This window comes from Malaclemys terrapin, chromosome 2 (assembly GCF_027887155.1).
Source record: "Malaclemys terrapin pileata isolate rMalTer1 chromosome 2, rMalTer1.hap1, whole genome shotgun sequence".
In the NCBI taxonomy this organism is placed as follows: Eukaryota; Metazoa; Chordata; order Testudines; family Emydidae; genus Malaclemys; species Malaclemys terrapin.
This window is the reverse complement of record NC_071506.1, coordinates 237,746,121-237,769,294: the sequence shown is the minus strand read 5'-3', so window position 1 is coordinate 237,769,294 and position 23,174 is coordinate 237,746,121. Positions and strand designations below refer to the sequence as shown.

General features: G+C 39.3%; 1 protein-coding gene across 2 annotated transcripts in view; it reads right to left on the bottom strand.

Annotated features, from left to right (window-relative positions):
• Positions 1-8,809, bottom strand: part of COL28A1 (collagen type XXVIII alpha 1 chain) — a 139,799-nt gene extending 130,990 nt beyond the window's left edge. Inside the window, exons 1-6 of one of the 2 annotated variants that reach the window (XM_054016739.1) lie at positions 8,792-8,809; positions 7,420-7,582; positions 6,332-6,891; positions 3,951-3,971; positions 2,981-3,037; positions 613-666 (exon numbers count right to left, since the gene is read on the bottom strand). In XM_054016739.1, the coding sequence (XP_053872714.1) occupies positions 613-666; positions 2,981-3,037; positions 3,951-3,971; positions 6,332-6,891; positions 7,420-7,546 (819 nt within the window). In that variant the 5' untranslated portion in view covers positions 7,547-7,582; positions 8,792-8,809. The other variant, XM_054016738.1, reaches the window with a different exon arrangement.
• Positions 8,810-23,174: the final 14,365 nt, after the last annotated feature.

The following is a 23,174-nucleotide window of genomic DNA, read 5'->3' as shown; positions in this document are numbered from 1 at the left end:
AAATGGCCCAGGCCTCCGCTGCGGTAGCGGCAGCTGGAGCCCCGGGGCTCCCAGACGCCTCTGCAGCTGGTAGCTCTGGGGGTGATTTAAAGGGCCTGGGGCTCCCAGACGCCACTACCTCAGCTGGAGCCCCAGGCCCTTTAAATCTTGATTTAAAGGACCCGGGGATTTAAAGGCCCCGCCTCGTCCGGTTGAGGCCCCGACCCTTGCTCAGGACTCCAGAGTACCGGTAAGTCCTTTAAGTTACTTTCACCCCTGATCTTAGGCCCCAATCCTGCAAACAGTTCCTAATAAACAGAGCCTGGAGGCCGCACAGAGCCTCATTGACTTTAATACAGCTCCACAAAGGTGCAGGGGTCTGCCTGCAGAGACGAGCTTGAAGAACTGGCATCTTAATTTGTTCAGTCTGATAAGGATTTAGATTCAAATACTATCCTTGCATGCAGTTCTGATAGATTTGAACAGGATTCTTTGAGGGCAGAATTCCATGCTTGAATATTGATTTATGGCATGTTGTACTGTACCTTTTCTCTGCTTTGCTCATTTGCATAGTTTTGAATAAAACTAGAAGAAATTGGCATTCATTTTAAAGAGAAAACTCTGTCAATTTACCTTGTCTCCTTTTGGTCCTTGCTCACCTTTATCCCCTTTACTACCACGTCCTCCCTTAAACAAAACAGGAAAATATTATGAACATCCTAATTATATGTTTCTGGTTTCTTTAAAACTGGACCAGGAAGGAAGGCAACAATGGTGAAGGGAAAAGGTTTAGGCAAAAGTTCTACAGTGAAGCAGCGAGAGAAAGAGGAGAAGGAGCTTGACAGGCATAAGATTGTTCTCATTAGTCTGATAAATTTCCTTGCTCAGTATTAGAAGACATGACTCTGGCTGTGATTCTTTACCCATACCCCAGTGTAAATACGTTTTCCATCTTCAACATAAGCAAAATAGAATCCTAGTAAACCTAATGAACTAAGGTGCAACAGAAAACATAACACACTTCCTCGCTGCTACCTTTCAGAGACATTCCAGTCATTTTTGATTAGTATTGTCACATACAGAATATGACTTGTTTTAGCCCATATGGTTGTCTCTGCTCATAATATATTTTACAGAACAGATTAATGCCAACATTCTGCAGCTCTAAGGCCAAGAATTTTTCCCACCACCTTGCTGGTCCATGAGACCAAGTGTGATGTGGCTTGTGCAAAGGGCTTGGCTGGAAAAGGAAGCAGAGGTCCTGGGATTCTTGTTACATACCGTACTGTGATCTAATAATTTTGGACAAAATAACTTAAACGTCTTAGATATTAAATTCTGATTAGAGACTACAAAAAAGTGCAGGAAGGCTCATTTCTGGACTTGTGTTACCCAGCAGTAGTATGGGATGGTAGGCCTGCCGCCATATTCTGGTTCCACCAGGGCTGGCCAGTTAGTCCAATGGATAAGGTGTGGTGTAGCCTATGAGATGGTCTAGGTTAAGAAATAAGTAAAAACAGTGCTAACTGGCACTTTTCACAAGTTGGACATGAAAACCCTAGTATCCTAGACAACATTCATTCTCATTCATTATGAACAAATGTTTATTTGTTTCAGGCTGTGAAACAGATATTGCTAGACATCTACTGTGTGTTTTGTTAGCCTGAACAGTCACTGCACTCCCAATATCCAACTAAATAGTTTAGAAAGTACATTCTGGTCAGCTAAAAATCTAAAACCAAATTCTATTTTGATTCTATTAACTAGAATTGCTCAAGGTCTAGATTTGATTCTATAAGCTAGAATTGCTCCAACTCTAAATTTGCTTCTGTTCTATAAAGTACATAAAATGCATGATTAAAAGCTACATCAGGGGTCGGCAACCTTTCAGAAGTGGTGTGCCGAGTCTTCATTTATTCACTCTAATTTAAGGTTTCGTATGCCAGTAATACATTTTAACGTTTTTAGAAGGTCTCTTTCTATAGGTCCATAATATATAACTAAACTATTGTTGTATGTAAAATAAATAAAGTATTTTAAATGTTTAAGAAGCTTCATTTAAAATTAAATTAAAATGCAGAGCCCCTGGGACCGGTGGCCAGGACCCGGGCAGTGTGAGTGCCACTGAAAATCAGCTCGCGTGCTGCCTTTGGCATGCATGCCATAGGTTGCCTACCCCTGAGCTACATAAATATTGTATATAGTAAACTGAACTGGTTCTCAGTTTTACAGAATACCTTGACAATCCCAAGCATCATCGTTTTGTTGGCCGAATATATCTTTAAGTGCTTCATCACCTGACTGACACGGCATCTGGCTAAGATTAGGCAGAAGAGCTATAATATTATGCTGTGACTTTACAGCCGATCACTCAGCATACAACATTAAGATTTTCTGGGTTACTCAGACACCAACTGCATCTGTTAGCCATGGAGAAGCCAGCTACCAAGAAAGATGGAATAAGAGACAGAGATCTTTGCCTGAGCAGCAAAGCTCAGCTCTGACTTTGGATTCAAATTGCCCCAAAGTCTGGGGTGCTCAGATTCAGACTTTTGGCTTATATCCATTTCTATGTTGAATCTTTGCGATGTCCTTCTAAGTTGGAGGAGACAGGCTGTGGGCATATGTAGCATAGAGCCCTAATAGCCTTCCATCACAACTAGGGTTTCTTGATTTGTGCTTCAAAATCAGGTACCAATTTAGCCAACCTAGATTTCAGCATAGTATATGGGTTCATTTTTTTTTTTAAAACATCATTAAGAAGATTCTCTGTTTGGAGATTTCAGGCCTTCATTAGGGTATATGAAATCCATCACTTCAGAAACCATAGAAACAAAATTAAACATTTACATTATAGCATATGGAAGGCTGAGATCTTGCTTTCATACAAACTGTAACCATTTTAAAAGACTGTTCTGGCAAACATCCATAATGTTCTGCCTTGAGCTCTGATTAGAATTCATAGTTCTGAAGCTTCCTAACAAAAAATATATATACTTACAGAAGGGCCGGGTGGTCCCTGGTCTCCCTTTTGACACTCACAGGACTTCCGCTCACACTAAAGGGTTGATAGAAATATTTTTAGAAAAATATTCAAATTTAGCATTTCAAATTTTAGAAGCACTTTTAAATCAGTATTTTTGGCTAGGACATGAGCTAGCTGAAGCACAACAGTCAAGCAGTCAGAAAATAAATGATCTTATAAAATGAGCCTTCCTGTAACAAACCATACACCACTTCTACACTGCACAATCTCAATTAAAATAATCCCTTAAATCTGTTCCATCTCAATCTTTGTTTTGCACATATTGTATTACAAATATTTTGAAAAATGTTTTTCTTAATGGCCAAATCTGTTATACAATATAAACATTTCAGGTAGTGAATACATAGCATGTAATGTTACCCACTAATTTTGGACATGAATCTCAATTTTGAGGCAAGTAGACTGCCACATTTTATGAGACAGGCAAGTAACTTATACCCGGAGTAGCCCCGATACCCTTTCAAAGGAAAAGTTTCTTAAATTGTAAAACTGAATATCGCCCACTAATGAGCAGTGTTTGGGGATTTATGGTGAGAAGGGCTGGAAGGAATGGATGAGAGTTAATATAAAAGTCTCCATATTTCTATACAAATAATAGAGCCAGATTTTATCACCCTTATTTACATTGGATAGTATTTTACTCCTCAAGTAGTCCCATCCATCCCAATGATTCTGCTTAAGGAGTATTACTCAGTGTAAGTAAAGGTAGAAGAATCTGGCCCAACAATTAATATCAAAAACTGTCTGATTTCTGACACACTGGTTTTTGAGAAAATTCTTCTTCTGTTCTGTGAAGAAATAAAAACATAGCACTACTACATTTGTATTCAGATATCCGTAGTGAAGGAAATGGCACAGCCTTGATGTGCTGATTAAAACATGTTACACCGATATACTAATAGTAGTCAAATCTTGTAACACTTACCCGCTTGTTAAATAAGGCAACCTGGGAAGGAAAAAGAAGAAGAAAAATATATTCTCTTGTAAAATATACCAGTTTATTAATTTAACCAAGGTGTTTGCTATAAAATATATTGTTTCCAAATACCATTCCAAGAATGGTAAATTAAGTGAATGGTTTCAACCTTTAAGTGTGCAATTCTTACACTGATGAACACTTAGTAGGCCTACTCATGCCATATTCACTGAGAGAGACATGTAGCATCATAGGAACATATCCTGACACTTTCATAAGTTCCAAAAGCAGATGAATTACCAGTGTTTTGCTGTGTAGCTTCTCTTAGGGTATGTCTTACATTGCAGCTTGACGCATGCTTGACAGCACACATACATAGCCAGACACTAGCTCTGCACAAGTTAGTGTACTATGCCAGCCCCGAAAACCCTGTTTTCTAGGGGACATCAAAGATCTCATATTTCTTTGCTTAAATTTCCTTAAATCATAATGACTCTGATCCTATCCACCCTCTAGAGGGAGTTACTCATATCCAGCAGGAGGAGAATAGGTCCCACAGAATGGCTGGAGGAGGTGTGGAACTTTCAGCTGCATATACTGATGCCTAGGAATATATACTGAAAAAATGTCTATAATGTAGCACCAGCCAGGAAGATACCACCAATGGGCCACCAATGTTAGTATGTAACATCTAGTCAGAATCTTTACCTTGGAAAAGTAGTAAAGATAAGAAGGACAAAGAGTCAAAATGCAAATAGCTAAACCTGAGATCTTGGCTCATTGCACAATGTATGAAGAGATCATGAAAATGCATCAGTCATTAAAGAGAGTAACTCCAGATTTATACCAGTGTAACCCGGAGAGGAATTTGGCCCATTACATATTGATTAAAATAAACAATATAGTGGATTTGATTTTAAAATGTTTGTTCTATAAATATGTCAAAGGACATCTATCTAACACGCAAGACATAAATTAGTAAAGTTCTTACAGTTGCCTTTTACCAATTGCCATCAGTGTCTGAGAAGTCTCCAGATGTTTCCTTAATTGTATAGTTTGTCCATGTGCTTTTACACATATGTGATAACTAGTCACTATATCTGGTTTTAAAACTTTCCAAACTAGTTTTAACATGCTTTTAAAGTGACTTAGTGAAATGTAAACATTAAGAAAACCCTTACAATATTTCTTCTTGTGTAATTACTGAAAAGCTAGTTTAATTCTAAACATGTTTTCCCCTTATTTATCTTCGCTTATTATTTACAGCCTCTTATCCTACATGAAAATACTTTCAGTAGCCTTGAAAAGAAGTCCCACAGTAGCCTATCTAAACTCTTTGACTATTCCACAGGAGCTCACAAGTCAGTGCCACTAATTCCAGCCACACCAACTTCATAACTGTGCTGGTATTTACTGTCAGCTATTAAAATAATTTTGGATATACTGCTTACTGTATGTATGTACTACATTGGATTTTTTAGTGTGCTTTCTAAATGAGAACAGTAGGAGACTTGCACTGCTTTTAAGTTGTGATCCAGTGCCTACTGAAGTCAGTAAAAAACTTCCATTGTCTTCAATGCGCAATGGATCAGGCCCTTAGCATGTGCTTGTGAATAATCTAATTCACTTCAATGGAATTACACACAATACATAAAGTTATGTATGTATATAAGTCTTTGCAGCATCAGGGTTTTAGTCTCCATACTTTTGAGTGTGAGTTTGTAAAATTAGATCAAAATCAAAATGTTGATTGATCTGATGTCAAAATTACTAGTAACAACATAAAAATTACAGGACTGGGGCTTTAGTGTGCAAGCATTTTGGAGTCAAGGCTATTTTGGCAGCACAGATAGATCTGCAAGGATGGTGTTAGATTTTGGTGATCTAAGTACAGCGCAATTCCTTGAAAACTAGGAGGCACACTGGAATTATGAGTAACTATCCCCCAAATTATATTGAGGGATGGCACAAAATCCTCCCTTGCCCAAAATGTTGTTTGACCGAAGGCTGGGCCTGTGAATTGAACTGGATTCATGCTGCCTCAGATCTTTTTCACAGCTGAACCACTTCACCTATTCCTGCAGCATTGCTTAACCTTAAGTATTCAAAAGCCATCATGAGACAGATCCTAAAAAAAATCTGATTGTTTTTAAAAATCATTTGATTAAAAAAAAAGTTGGCTTTTTTATCTGCTGTTTGGTTTTTGAACTTTTCAGGTACGCTCATGTAATGTCTTCAAACTTTTCTCTGCAACCAGTAGGGCTAGAAATTTAAGAAAGAAAATAAGACTGTACCTTATTTTCAAATTAATATGTGTCTATATCATCATCAATGACAAAATCTGCCACTAATAAAAGGGAAGAGAAATGTAACCATTCACACTTACTTACCAATTGCTCTTTTATTTTCTCTGAGAGATTAGGATCATTTAGGATTAGAACAGGTTCACTAGGAGCATTCCCAGATATCAAATGTAGGTTTGGTTTATTGGCATTTTTACTAGATAGTCCAATGGTAATGAATGATATTCCAAGATCTCTGGCTGCTGCAGATATCCCCTGGACATCAGGACTCTTTGGATGGTCAATACCATCAGTCATCAACAAAGCCACTTTTACACTTCCCTTACGACTTTCAGTTTTAAACAGTTGAGTGGCATTGGAAATTGCATAATAGGAGTAGGTGCCATGCCCAATATAGTTCATTTTCATGACCTCCTGCTTAAAGTTATTTAGGTCTTTCCAGGCTACAAAGGAATGCTCAATTTTGACTGTACTGCTGAACTGCATGATTGCCAGTTTGACATCATACTTCTGGAATTTACCAGGTTTTATTAGGAAAACTTTGTCACTTAAGTTGTTAACAAAATCTTTCTGCTCACTGAACAATGCATTTTTTGCACTTTCAGAACTGTCCAAGATAAAGACCATGTCAATGAAGCACACAGGATCTGTAATGGAATAAGAAAGTTACAATAATAATTCTGTCTTAAGGGTATATACCTGCTTCCAAGATTTTAAATTAAAAAAGCTACTGCAACATTCCCAAACCTCCCCCATCATTTTTTTTTAGGAGATAGAGACAAATTCTGCTCTATAGTACATCATGAGCCCAATATTTCAGATTTTAGGTCACACTTACATCACAGATTATTTTTATCATAGTAATATTACATCAAAATATAAATTTTCTGACCGCAAATTCAATATGAAAAATGGTTGTTCAATTTCTCATAATGTGTATCATTCAGAAGTGATATATATTTAGATGAAAACAAAGGATCACATTACAATACAATGTAGATTTGAAATGTGCTGCTATATATTCCAGGACTCATTAGCAAACACAAAACAAAAAAAAACAAAAAACAAAATAATCCCACACACGTATAATTTCTCATTTCCTTGGCAATTATCCTGGAAAACTTCTAGGAAACATTTTATACAGCCTATTGCAATTTCTAAGAAAAAGGTTTTACCCGGAAAATCATCTTTTCTTGCAAGAGGATTTGGCTTTTGTCCCTTCTTTCTGTTTTGTCCATAGGCTACATGATCTGTTGTGACAGCCAAAAATAAAAGGCAAAAGGCAAAATGTTTTTTCCACATAGTGACTGTGATCCAAAATCAGATGACTTACTACTCCTATTAATAGAAAACAAAATATCTATTAATGCTTCAATAATAAAATTAATAGAAACATATTGTGTATATAGACAACAAAATTTTGTATTGAGCATCTTTCAGTTTCTAGGTACAGTATCTCAGAAAGATTTACCAAGGAAGAAGTTAAAACAAAATAATTCTGTGCCCAAGTAGGAAAACACAGCAGCCACTGCTGTGTCAGCTATAGCTCACACATCCTTGGACATTATATTCTGTTTTACTGAGAAAAAACATGTGGGATGGGACAAACAAAATGTTCCCTACTCTTTGTAAAAATATTCACTGCTATCTTTAACTTTCATTTGGACATCCAACTGAGATGGGTAGTAGGGATCGCAGTTAATATATAATTATCATCCCATTTAAATGATAATTACAGAAATATTACAGAAAACACTGATTATATGTTTGCTTCTGCAGATCCAAAAGTCCATTTGCAACAATACACAGGAACTTGCTTTTCATGTCTCTAAATTGCACTTTTACACACAGATATATTAAAAAGATGTTAAAAGTCCATTATGTAATTATCTTTTTTTATAAAGGCAATAGTTTACCAGTGAAATTCTACAACTTAATATTTTATCATTTCTTTCTAAAAGGATGGATACAATGTTGTTTATAAAAATACCATTATGGGATCGTATCTATGATATCTGATGGTAAACTGAATATATCATTAAAAAATTTCCTTCAGTCAGTGTGTTAACTAATTTCCACAATGCACTGATAGCTATTAAACTTGAATTACAAAAAAGGTCTACAATTTAGAGCAATTCATTTTAATCATTAATACTAAAGATTACTTGCTAGTACATAATTGTATAATAAAAGTCCTTGTTAAATATTAATTTTGAACTCCATTCAGTACCTACACATTTAAAATCATTAATGTACTCTTCTGAGAAGATAAAAGGGAAAATGTACAAAACAATAATAGAATGACTAGAATTATAATAAGCAATAAGCTTCACAATCAGTTTTACACAGTTTCTGTTCAAGTCTCAGATGAGTTTATTTCAATTCGATAAGTGTTCTAAACTGTTTATGACTTACCTTATAAATCATGCAAACAGCAAGTTGGCGATTTAAAAAACTGTAAATAAATGTGACTGAAAAATACATTTCTGTTTAAGAAATAAGGCAATTTGTAAATAAATAATCTGTCCAGTTGTAAATAAGGGTTACCTTGCATCTAGTTCTTTCATTGTCCTTTATTCATGTTTTGTTTGTCAAAACTGAATCCAGAGTGGCCAGGCATTTAGCCAGCATTACAGATCTGGGTGGGAATAGTTTAAAGGGACACTGTCCTATGAACATGGTAAAGTCTTACACGTTATTTGAAGAACAGTTTGAGTGTTTTTTGTTTTCCATAATTGAAGTTTTATATAGAAATACTAATGATCAGTTACCTGTAATAATAATGATCAGTTATCTGTATCTGTATCTATGCCTCTCCCTTTCTTTGTGCTGATGTATGGAAAAGCACCTGTTGTAAGTACCAGGTAGAATAGAGCCCCCAAACAATACAGTTTTATGTTCTATAATATCTTGCATGCAAATTGTATGTTACAGAGAAAAATTAGACAGTTCTGGTGTTAAATAAAAAACAGCCGAGGAAGAGCTTTTAAGGCAGGAAGATATCATTCTGATCAATTAGCATGACCACCTGTACAAACAAGTTATAGAATTTCACCAGTATTTTCTACAGAGTCCCATAACTTGTGGATGAAAGTTTTGGAAAGACATTCAGTTAATGATTCCAAGCGGTGGAGAATTTACCATATCCCTTTAACCTGTTCCATGGTTAATACCACTCAAATATGTGCACATTATTTCCAACTACAAATTTTCAAGCTTCAACTTGCAGCTATTGTATCTTATGTATTTATCTGCTAGATGAAACAGCCCTCTATTTCTAGCATTTCTCTCTGGGCAGGTATTTAACAATAGAGCAGTTCGGGAAAATCTATTTTTTTTTTCCACAGAAAATTTCAACTTTTCAGTGAAACTTTTTTAAACTTTTCATCCAAAAACTGAAATGTTTTGATTCAAAGCCTCATGAGATTTTTAGTTTAGATACCTTATGCTCCCATTCTCCTCTATGGGCTGGGCTCTCAGGCTGGACTACATCTCCCATGATGCAACTCTTTCTCCCTTCTTAGTGAGGGGAGAGGTTCCATGATAGGAGTCCCTTCTCTTTTATAAACTAAATAGATTGCGCTCCTAAAGTCTCTCATTGCAAGGTATGTTTTCTAAACCTCAGATCATTTTGGTAGCTTATTCCTGAGCCCTCTCCAGTATTTCAACATCCTTTTTAAACTGTAGACGCCAGAACTGGACACAGTATTCCAGCAATGGCATCACCCATTCTAGTCCACTGGGGGGAGTGGCTCCTCCCCCTTCGCGTCTGTGGGCCGCCAATCTGCCTCACTACGTCTCCGGGGGTCGCTTGACGTGGGGAATCGGTGGGGCAATGGGAGACGTGAGCTCGGGCCTGTGATCAAGACTGAACAACAAACACCGTTACGGAGCCCCAGCCCCCAGTCGGGGCGGGTCAGCAAAGAGTCTCGGGCTCAGGCCTATAGTCAGGCTTGGCAGCAAACAGTCAATTAGCCCAGGCCCTTGATCAGGGTGGGGCAGTAGAGAGTCTGAGGGCTCAGGCCTGCACTCAGGCTGAGCAGCAAACAGTCCGGCCTCCTAGCTCTGGCGAAGGGCCGACAAGCACAGGGTTCTTGCCTAAGAGAGGGGGAGACTGCCACCTACGGACTGGGGTGGCAGGCGGGACACAGGCCCACCCACTCCACTGTGTCCTGGCCCAGGGCCCTAGCAGTGGTAGAGCGGTCTGCCACCGGGACAGTGGGGATCCTGACCCAACATGCTGACTCACTTGCTGTCAGTGTTGCAGCCAAACAGGGTCGGCTACCCCGGGCCACTTCCCAACTCCCCTTCATGGTGTACCTGGCTCTGTAGAGGGACGTCCTGGTCATCGGGGAAGAAGGTCTGTGTTAGGGCTTGCAGCTCCTCCGTGCTCGGGTCAGTAAATTTTGACCAGGGGTTGAACTTTGAATTGGACAGTCTGAGAGACTGTGCTCTTTTTATGGCTGGACTGAGAGGAAACTGAGGCAGGTGCTCCTGTTGTGCCATGGCTTGATGCAAGAGGGTGCCCCAGTTGAGCCTGCCCCATGACAGGCCCAGTATAACTAAACTTATAGTCAAATAAAGAATTAAGGTATATTCAAACATACTGAGTGCACACAGCTCCCATTGACTTCAGTAGGAGCAGTGTATGGGTACTAAAGGTAAGAATTTGGCCCATTGTTAATCCATTTACAGGATACTTTAAAAGTCTATGGAGTTGAGTATGGGTATGGATTGTCTCCAGATGGTTCCGGCTTCTTAGCTTTCTAGGAGAAGGGCATCTGAAAGAGACAAAAGGAAAAGAAAAGGGAGTGAATACAAAAAAATAATCGACATAGACCTTTCCTGTCTTTTTTGGTCTTGAGACTTCTGGGTGTGGTTGGCTTATTTGTCTGAGTCTGAATGAATCCTGTGCTTCTGTGAACAATATGTGTCATATACCTCCAGCACAGAAGAGACTAGCACTTGCAGAATATTGTAATGTCCTTCTAGTGATGTTTATTGATCTGGGGTACACATAACTACATTGTTAAAACAACAAGCGTTCCAAAGGATGCTAAGGCAAGTAAGCTTGGTGCCTTTCACAACAATACCCTGCTTCAATTTTTAGGCCCCTAGAATGCTGCTGAGAGTGCTACATTATAGTACACAAACTGATTACCAGTAACAACATCCTAGTCACCTGATTAAAAAAATTCCTACACTTCCATTATTAAGGCTGGTTATTTGCCACAACAAAAATGGAAAACTGTCATGGCAAAAAAAGATAAAGTAATAATTTTAGATAAAAAGATAGAAATTATGTCACTTTTAAAATTAATATTAAGTTGTTTCTCATGAAAAACTTTACTATACTAGTATACTATACTTTACATATACTTTACTGAATAATAAAAAATGTGTAAAAAATTAAAAAATATGTAACTGATAGTTTAAATCCACTTAAGTACTTCTATTCAATGCACTCAACATATACAGAACAAACTCTGTAAAAAATCATTGAGGAGTCTTGCTCAGTGGCAGGCTGACCAAGATGAGACATTGAGAATGTCTAAAAGTCCCATTTTTTGGTAATAAAAGTAATGGCTGTGACAAACATACAGCCTTATCTACTGTGGACAAAAGTGTTACATTGTGCTTGAAAGAAAGAAAAATACTGTAAGTGGGGAGGGGAGAGAATCAATCCTTTTATTAGAGTAACACCATTTCTAGAGTTCAGATTGTTCAGTATTCTTCAGTGGGAAAAACTGTGCAAAGAAAGGAAACAAATTACTTGGGCTTTTCCAGTCAAACACATAGCCTTCCTAGTAGTATCAAACATGAAAGATGAGGATTTAACCCAAAGAACAAAGATGAAGCTGCTATACATGTTACCACTTGGGGCTTTTTCTAAATGTTAAACTATTACTCATGATTGTGTTTGACTTTCTTGGCAGCATGAACTGCAGCAGATCGTGTTTGACATGCTACCGCCTCTGTAATGTAGCATAGATAATCCTGTCTCACTGTCCCATTTTTGGTTCCCTTTAAGAGGACTGTACAGCAATTGCACTGGATGGGGACCCCCCAAATGTGCTTAAATTTTTTCCTCCAGTGTTTAAACAATAGTCAAGGGACAGGCTAACTTGAAGCCTTTGCATAGCTAAAGTTCATTTCATGAATGTTTAATATAAACTTTGATGTGGGATATTTTGGGAGGAATTATGTATGTTATTAACCATAGGGCTAGACCACTGGTTATTTGCTATGAAATGTGTCGTGGTGCTTACTTTCACTCTATGACATCATTGGTGAATGTTCTTTATAACCTCTACTTGTCTACTGCCCTCGCCTGCAGGTACCACCCCTGAAGGTCCCATTGGCTGCAGTTCCCCGTTCCCGACCAATGGGAGCTGCGAGGGGTGGTGCCTGCAGGTGAGGGCAGCACACGGAACCCTCTGCCCTCCTCCCCCAGGGGCTGCAGGGATGTGGTGCTGGCCACTTCCAGGAGCGGCATGGGGCCAGGGCAGGTAGGAAGCCTGCCTTAGCCCTGCTGCACCACAGGGCTGGCAATCCGGACCCGGCCCGCAGACTGTAGTTTGCCCTCCCCTGACTTAGAAAGGTAGGAATAGGGGCAGATAATAACAAAATGAGATTTAGCATAGAAAAATATATCGAGAAAATAATCCAAAATAAATGTATTCAGTGAGAGGGAAAAATCTCAAAGCCAGTTATGTTAAAAGACATCAACCAGTATGGGAAAAAGTGGACCACAAATTACACGAGTCTGTGTTATGTTTCCAGGTCAAAGGAAGCCAGACATGTCTTTTTAATGAACTACACTGAATTTAATTCTGAGAATCAGAACAACAAGAAAATATTTAACAAAAACAAATCAAGATGGACCACAGAATGGTACCATACTTAGAAACTACATCCAGCCCACTGCATTCATAAGTCAGTCTCCAACAACTCCAGCTGCAATTTACAAGTCTTTTAAAATGCGGCACACAGACTGTTCGAGACACCATGGTTTGCTAGGTGATATAGTAGCCAAAAAGTCCAAATCTATCAAGTTGTGTAAAAGTCTCCCAAGAAAAACAGTGTAAGCCCCATCACCTGAACCATTTAAAACTACTTAAGCAGGAGAACATTAAAGATGTATTGTAGGTAACAATCCTGCATTGGCAGGGAGCAGGCCGGGATAAACTTTTATCTGTCTCTGATTTATATGGTCTAAATGATTTTCCTGCTGCCAATAATGAATGCGTACAATGGACTTTTCTATGTTATATGTAGCATGGCCACCTAATCTTGCAATACTTCTCCTCTTCTTTATACTTTGTTTCTTCCTTTTTCTTTCTACTTTTTCTGTTCTAAAGATTAATATTACATAGAATTACTATGTAGTATTAATTACTAATAGAGGCCAGCATCCAACATCTGTTGGGATAGTGATGACATTAGTGATGATTGAGATACAATTCATATAACAAAGTAGTATATGTATCACCTACACCAGGGATCAGCAACTGCTGCTCTGGAGCCACACGCAGCTCTTTGGTTGCCCCCTTGTGGCTCTCGGCCGGCGGCGCAGCAGAGCTCTGGCCCCACACCACTCCTGGAAGCGGCTGGCTGCTGGCACATCTCTGCGCGCCCTTTGGGGGGAGGGGGACAACAGGTCACTGTGTGGTGCCTGCGCCCGCAAGAACCACCCCCACAGCTCCCATTGGCTGACTCCTGGCCAATGGGAGCTGTGAGGATGATGCTGGGGGTGGGGGCAGCGAGCGGAGCTGCCTCCCCTCCCACCAGGGGCGCGCAGAAACATGCCAGCAGCCAGCCGTTTCAGGGATCGGCGTGGAGCCAGAGACCTGCTGCACCGCTGGCTGGGAGCTGCCTGTGGTAAGTGCCTCCTGGCCAGAGCCTACACCTCACACCCCCTTCCGCACCCCAACCCCCTACCCCAGGTCAGAACCCCCTCCTGAACCCAAACTCCCTCCCAGACCCCGCACCCCCTCCTGCACCCCAATACCCTGCCGCAGCCCGGAGCCCCTTCCTGTTCATATTCAAATTCAAACTCCTGAAGTCGCATTAAAAATATTGGTGAGTAGTAATAACTTTAATATGTTCAATTATTATTAGTTGATAAATTCTAACTTTACAAGTAGCTTTATGTGTGATGCGGCTCTCGAAATATTTTGGTCAAAGACAAAAACAAAAAAATGGCTCTTCTTCTTTGAAAGGTTGCCGGCCCCTGACCTTCCCAAGTAACATATTTTTCTTCTTATGTGTGTGTTCCTACATGTGCCTAGATCTACACACATGTAGTAGCATATCCATTCAATCAACTCAACCCTCATAGAGAAAATCACTGTATACTTTTGACTGTGTTCAAGAGTTACTTCACTGCCAGTAGAGTCAAAGGGGAGTTGATTTAATGGATTTTCAGCCCATCTCCAATAGTTTTTAGCTCATTTGGGGCACAGAAATCTGAGCCTTAACCACACAAAGCTCAGGAAATATTAAAATTTACAATTCTTGGACATAATGTCCTCCAGTTATCAGAGTGCTTGTAAAAATCTGGCACCTGTCATGAACATCTGATATTCTGGCAACAATGATGTCAGCATTGATTGTATTTGTGTATCTGTGGCTGGGAAGTCTGTAAATCTGTTCCACATATATGGGTCATCTTTGTAGTTTGTGAAACCATTCTATAAGGATAATCCCAGCTCTTGCCTTTCCTCTCAATTTGCTACTCCAAGAAGCTATATAATATAGACATTGATTTTTAAGGATGAGAGCTTTACAGTTCAGTACTTTATTTTCTTCAGCTACTCAGCCTGATCAGGTCTTTGCATTTAAAAAAAAATCAAATCTGATGTGAAGAGTGTCCATCTCCAGGTTTAAGATCTGGCTTTAATATTATTAATTCTGTTTACTAAACTATCAAGTGTAGCAACCATGTTTGCAATAGCTGTCTGCACCACATCAAATATTCTTTTTAGTTCATCTAGCGAGGGCTCCCTGCATGCTCAGATTGTATGATTCCACTGACCAGTGGATTATACCTGAACCATATGCAGCTTCTCCTGTATCAAATGCACAATGTAACCTCTTGGTATGAAAAGTTAGACTCTAAGTTTATTTCCCTTTACTTCTCACATTATTTGTTGCTTTGTTTTTCATAATCTATGTTTGGGTGAATGTACACTTGAATTACATTTTTGCAAATATAGGTTATGTGATAACATATCATATACTGCTTGTAACTCTCCCCAAGCCCCTCTTCCCTCAGAACTTTCTTTTTGTCTGAGTTAACTCATATGTGGATTAGATATCTGTAATGTATTGCCCTCCTTTCTTCCCTATTCCATTTCTAACCTCTAGTAAGCTACCCTGATACTGTTCTTCTGGTTAGTATTTCAACCAAAATTTTCATTGGTAAATCTTTAGTGGTAAAATCTATTATTCTACCTATTAAGAAAGCTCTAAGGATTTAAGTGATTGGATACCTAGATACTATTTGTCCACTAACCAGTGGCTTTTATTTTTATATTTTGGCACAAATTACTCACGTCAGGATTGCTTTTTCCTTTATTTCATAGAGCAGATAAGATTATGTAGCTCTGTCACATACAGATCTGTCTGACAGATTAAACTGAAATTGCACTTATTCAGGGCCAAATTTTGCTCCCAATTAAGTTGATGGTTAAACTCCTATTGACCTCAGTAAGACTAAGCTAAAATCCTTCCTTGAAAATGTATCCTTTTGACTTCTCCTAGTTCATCCCTAAATGGCAACTGAACCTTTGTTTACTTAGAGATTGTTTATGCCTTTTAAAACCTAGATTTGATATTTTTCAATGCACTGTATTTAGGATTAAGCTATTGTCAATGTATGTTGGACCTCTAGTTCTTATAGTGGAAAGATATTATGATTTCCTGGACACAACTAAGACTTCTTCTCAGGTCACTCTGAGAATTACTGAAAGCGTATATAAAAATTGGTCTACTTTTCTTTTTTTGGCTTCCTGAAGCACGTTAGCTTTAGAATGTAATTTTAAATATAAAATGCTATAAACCAAGAGAGAATTATTTAAGCAACTTCATCCATATTATTTGTTTATACTAATTGCTCTGTTCCACCTTATGTGACTGTACTAGGCCCCGGCGGAAACTTCTAGGCAACTTTAAAATTACAATTTCTAAAAACTCTCCTCCTTAACTGCAAAATTCCCTTTTAGATTAAGAACTGGGAAATTTGATATTTTTACAACATCAGTTTAAGACATTCTGAATTTTATCTCAAATTATATTTTGCTGATACTTTCTCCAATATTCAGGACTGATTGATCAAACTCATTAGTAGAAAAATGCTTTCTTATTCAGTCTTGCAAAAGAAGGAGATTGGGGCTCCATCTTGTGGGCTTAGATTGTATATAATTTGATTATCAGGTCAGCTATTTAAGTGCCTTTCAAGGACTGGTTCTCATAAAATTTCTTTTTTATTAATCTAATGAAAGTCATAACTCACCACCACACATGCAAAACTTTGGTTTTTTATTCAGATGCACAAAAAAAAATAGTCTGAAAATTAATTTGAGAGCTCAGTCCATTCCTGAAGCACGTTAGCTTTAGAATGTAGTTTTAAATATAAAATGCTATAAACCAAGAGAGATTTATTTAAGCAACTTCATCCATATTATTTGTTTATACTAATTGCTCTGTTCCACCTTATGTGACTTATACTAAAACTCTTTTAATACTTGATTATTTTGACAAGTGATGTGAACATGGTGTACTTGTATCACCGTCTAAAACAAAATTCTTGTCTCAGCCCACTAGCACTGTGATGTTGCACTCCATATGTTTATGGAAATATGCTTATGAGTGTAAATTGAATGTAACTGGAATATACTTTATGCAAAAGGTCTCTTGTAAGGTATCATTACAAAGCATATAATCTACTGAGTGTGTTCATCCTATTTGTATGAATGTACCATTACCGCAGGTGCCAGATATTTCTCAGTGCTCAACCTATCCAATGCTTTCTTCAGCATCCCATTACATCGAGTCACAGCATAAGTTCACTTTCACCTTTGAGGGACGCCAGCTGACTTTCACCCGTGTTCCACAGGGCCTACACAATGCCCCGAGTATATGTCATTGTCATATGGAGAAGGATGCAAGATCAGGACCAAGTGCTGAGTTACGTGGATGACATCCTGATTGCCACGGAGAGTCGGGAGGAGAATCTACGAATTCTCGAAGTACTCCTGGATAAAATCCATTCCACTGGATTTCTAGTTAACCCAACAAAAGCCCAGTTTGTGCAACCTGAGGTCATCTATCTAGGCATCCATCTGTCCCCAAATGGGAAACAGCCAGATAGACAGAGAGTTGAGCTGATTTGCAAGCTCCCGGCGCCCAGGGATATCACAACACTGTGATCGTTCTTAGGCCTCACAGGGGTCTCCAGAGAATTTATAGGAGGCTATGCTGCCATCGCGAGACCCCTCTATAAACTGCTTCAGAAGGGCCAAGAGTGGGAGTGGGGAAGCATCCACCAAGACGCATTCCAAACCCTGAAGCAAGCACTAGCAAAGGCCCCAGCTCTAGCTTTTCCGAGGCCAGAAGACCCTTTTCATCTACAGCTGGCCACAGATGGGGATGGAATTAGTGCAGTGTTGTTGCAGGATCAAGGTAGCAGACTACAACCAGTCGCCTATGGATCAAGAGTTCTCACCCAGGTGGAACGGACATTCAGCCCCTGTGAAAAGGAGGTCCTAGCACTGGTGTGGGCAATCAGCCATTGGGAATATTTGATGGGATTGGCTCCTGTTATTGTAAGAACATCACCCCCCACCCCCATTAAATACGTCGTATCAAGGAAGATCAACGAGGGACGAGTGTCCTCCCCTCGACTCGCTAATTGGACCCTAAACTTGGTAAACCGAGACATCACGGTATGCAAGTCGCCTCAGTTTAGCATCCTTCCTTACGCACTGCACTCAGACCATGAGTGTCCCTTACCACCATCGACTCCGATGATTAAATCTCCCTTCAAGGTGGAAACCAGCTTCCTAAAAATCAAGGAAATAAAATTGACCATATGGATGGTGGATGGCAGTTGTTATCATCAAGACGGCCAGATACACACCAGATATGCTGCTTTACAACCCGTCTCAGGAAAAATACTGCAAGGCATGGTAAGACTGTATTCAGCTCAAGCAGCTAAAATAGTGGCAGTGGTAGCAGTTCTGTAAGAGGAGGAGCAGGAAGAAGACGTGTGTATTTGCTCAGACTCAGATTGGGTGATTCGGGCTCTGAGTGACTGGATGCCGGTGTGGATCCAGAACCAAATGCATTCGTCGGACGGAAAACCCATAAAGTACGCCAACTATCTCCAACATGCCTGGAATCTAGCATCTGACATGAAAGGATGTACTTATATGTGTAAAGTGAAGGCTCTTTGTAAGGACCATACGGAAGCATCTAAATTAAACCACCAAGTGGATCTCTTAGCCAAGGAGGCCACTTTATTAGACGAGAGCCATCTCTGGAGACATACGCCACCACCCATCTCCAAGATTCAGCCGTTGGATCCTGATGTGAATAGTCAACTTTACATTAAACAGCTTCAACAACAAGATCAACAAATCAAAAGCTTGTTGGGAAAAGGAGAATGCAAGGGGTACTCTATCTACACAGACAAGCATGGACTTATTTTAGCCTGCAGGAAGAATGACAACAATGCATTCCTGGTGGTGGTGATGCCCAGCAGTCTAAGAAAAGAACTGGTCATTCTAGCCCACCAGCAGGGCCACTTTTGTCCAGAAAAGACCATGGCGCACCTAACGTCTGTGGCTTGGTGACCAGAGATCTGGAAGGATGTCAATACCCACATCCAATCCTGTCTAAGATGCGTAGAGAATAACGCAACATCTAGAATCGCCAAGGGACCCTTGCAGCACCATCTTATAGAAGGCCCTTGGTGCAGGATCCAAATCGATTATATTGGCCCTCTTCCCTGCACTGGTAGAGGCCATAAATACTGTTTAATAGTCGTTGACGTTTTTACCAAATGGGTAGAAGCTTATCCAACAAAGAATTGTACTGCCAAAACAACGGCTAAGGTCCTTTTAGAAGAGACCTTTTCCAGATTTGGGTTGCCCTTGGAAATGGACTCAGACCAAGGTCCCCACTTCGTTGGTGAGATCACTCAGGTGTTGTGCCAAGCTTTGGGAGTAAAGCAACGATTACACATTGCAGGCCATCTCCAAAGCTCTGGCTCAGTTAAGAGGACTAATAGAACTCTAAAAACTGCACTGGGGGAAGTCATCTTCTTTCAAGGGAAGGACTGGGATATAAAACTCCCTCTTGTTCTTATGGCTATTAGATCAACCATAGCTTCTCATGGCTTTACTCCATTTGAGGCCATGATGGGAAGACCCATGAGAGCTCCAGAGCATTGGTGGGTAGGAGGGCAGCCCCCAGATGAGTACGAGTCTAGATTAAAAATAGATGCCTACATGACTCATATATTACATGACATCATTAATATACTGCGACAAGTAGCTGCTCAATTAAAAGCCAACATTAAGGTCATGGATAGGAAATTAAGGCATGTAAAGGCTATAGAATGGGACATAGGAGATAAAGTTCTGTATAAGTACTATATTGGCTGTAGAGCAGTGTTATTAAAGTTAAACATTTATCAATCTGCAGGACTGTGTAATTTGTACCCAAGAATATTAGAAGAATTGACTCAGGAGCTTCCTTAAACATTAATATTGATTTTTAACAAATCTTGGAACAGTGGTGAGGTTCCAGAAGACTGGATAAAAAGCTAATATTGTGCCAGTATCTTAAAAGGATGAATGTGATGATCAGGAAAACCATTGACTGATTATCCTGATATTGCATCCCATATCAGCCTTTCCATGATTTTGTCTTGGATCAATCAGTAAAGAATGAAAGGATGGTAGTTTAATTAATGCCAATCAGCATGGCTTTATACTTTATTAAGCAAACCTGATATCACTTTTTGAGGAGATTACATGTTGGATTGATAAAGGTAACTGTGTTGATATAAGATTTCTGTAGGTCATTTAACCTAGTCCTGCACAACATTCTCATTAAAAAAGCACTGTACAAAATCAATGTAGTCTATATTAAACTGAAAGTTGACAATAACTAACAGTAAATGAGGAATCATTCTCGCATGGAGGTGTTTCTAGTGGAGTCCGGCAGGGATATGGTTTTGGCCCAACGCTATTCAATATATTTACCAACAATCTGGAAGAAAATATAAAATCACTGTTGGTAAAATTAGCAGATAACATAAAATTGGTGGAATGGTAAATGTTAGAGACAGGCCAGTTATACAGACTGATTTGGATCACTTGGTAAAGTATGCTAATTTGAACAGCAGCAGCAGTTTCAGATGGCTATGATGTAGCCATGGTGGTGTACAGAAAGGACTTCCATCTTGAATGATCTCTTGCAAGTTTTCTTTCTTTGGAAAGAATCAGTATGGGAGGATTTAGGCTTCTTAAATCCCTCAAAATTGCATCTTCCAACCTCATTCATGGTCGGCCACATGCTCTGCTTTCTTTCATCTCAGCTCAATAAACCTTCTATAAAAGCAGACCTTCTGCACATTGGACATGACCCCACCATTGCAGTCGTCTTATTCGCAACTGGCGCAAGACTGCAACTTGCTGGGATTGTCTAAGTATCTCCTCATTTATGGGGCAGGGGGAAAAATGTGAATTAGAACAATGTGTTTTAATACAGCCAAATGCAAGGTCATACATCTAGGAACAAAGAATGTAGGTCACACTTATAATATGAAGGACTGTATCCTGGAATGTAGTGGCATTGAAAAGGACTTAAGGGTTATCATGGATAACCAACTGAATATGAGCTCCCAGTGTGATGTTGTAGCTGAGGGGGCTAACACGATCATTGGATGTATAAGTGGAGGAATATTAAGTAGGGGTAGAGACGTATGCAACATTGAATACTATAGGCAGCAGATGACTTCTTTCAGAACACAAAATTCTATTCAATGACAAAAAAGAACATTAACTGTAGCTGTTGTGGCTGGGAGTATCAAGAGATGAATTTCTACTTCTTTCACCCTAGGAAACATAGCAAAAAGATCACGTCGCGCCACTAGTGATAATAAAAAAGAACAAGTTGAAATCAAATCTTCGTTCATTTGTCATATGACATATATGTTCAAATTCTCTATTCTGTCCTGATCACATAGCAGCCCCATTGATGGTAGTGCCTCGCTCCACTCAACTGTCCATGTTTTATAAGATAGGCATCTGTAAAAGCTACACAGAGATTGAGTAGAATCCAGAAGTCGCTGTTGTAGATTTGTAAGAATCAAGTCTGTGTACTCTTTCAGCTGACTTAACGAACAGTTCTTTGTCATCTTCACTTAAGGATTCATTGGTCAACTTCTGGACTGAAGTCTTTGCATCTTCCACTATGTTTTTAATTGATATCTCTCTGATTGATCCAAGTGTAGCTTGTATTGCTGGACAAAGATCTACTACTGTTGTAGCGGATGCCTGGATGACATTGTTTAATTACCCAAGTGGTTTCAATAGTAAACTTACAAGAGAGAGAATGGTGATTGTCTTCTCTGCAATAATGGTTGCAGTAATTTTAAGACACCAGCCAAGGATCGCTTGTAAGAAAGCCGGGGTTTTTTCGCAGGTTGGTCTAATTTAAACTTCAGTCCCAGAGCATTGTCTATTTTTTCCACAATGTTCAGTCTTTTTGGACTCCTCTTGAAAAAAGTCTATAACAAAGACATTAAATGTATGGCTTTTAAAATGTCTTCTGAAGATTCTGCAGCTCAAACTAGTGCGAGTTGGAGTAGATGTCATTTGCAGTGCGTATAGGAGAGATTAGGGTTACACTTTTTTCTGAGCAAAGCTTATTCTCCATGCCTTCCAGATAAGTTTGCAGCTCCATCAAATGTACAAGCTGACATCTGTTTGGGGTCCAATTCACAAGCATTTAACTCTTCTAAGATGTGGGTTGTCAGAGATGCAGCCAATGTGTCTTCTATAACCTGAACATCTAGAAATGCATCTACTGGCCTACCACTGACATCAAGATAACATACGCTATGACTTAATATTTGATGACCATTTGCATTGGTGCATTCATCAGCTAGGTATGCACATTTTTTGAATGTGGTGAGAGAATGCTTCACTTTTTCAACTGCTGAGTCTTTCATTGTTGCACTGCAGGCTCCTAACCAGTCAATTGAGTTTCTTGCAGAAAGATAGTGAGCATTTGCTAGTCTTGTTTGGAACCAGTGTCCAACTTCAGGGCTAACAAGTGACAATGCACTTAATATTGGCCTCCAGTTTGTAGTGTGTGGTATCTTTCGCTTAAATAGAAAGTATGATGCGGCAGCCATGTTTTTTAAAAGGCTTCCTGCATGTCAGTATACTCCAGAGGCTTGGTGTTTTACAGCCTTTTCACAGTTTGTCAGCATTGGCTTTGCTGATCGGTTTGGCAAACCAGGCTCCTCCAGTTTTACCAACTGTGGCAGTAGGAAGCTTTCCTTCTTCGTAAGATTCTTTGTAAGAGGTACACCAGTAACCATCTTTTGTAACTTCAATAAATGGGTAAAATTTGACTGACAAACATCAGGAACTGCCTTTTAGATTGTGGCAACACGGTTTCTTTAGTAGATAGCTGGATTTGTACTTTGGGCTGTTCAGATGTGGGTATACCACTTGAACCTTCAGATGACATGTTTGCATATTCTTAGTTCTTGGTATGTTCTTCGTCTTGGTTGGTTTTTGAGGCCTTTGTGTGGAAAAACTGTTGTTTTTTATCTTTTCATTTTAATTTTGACCTGCAACATTTAAAACAGATATGAATAAATTAAATGTTTTGATAGGATAATGCA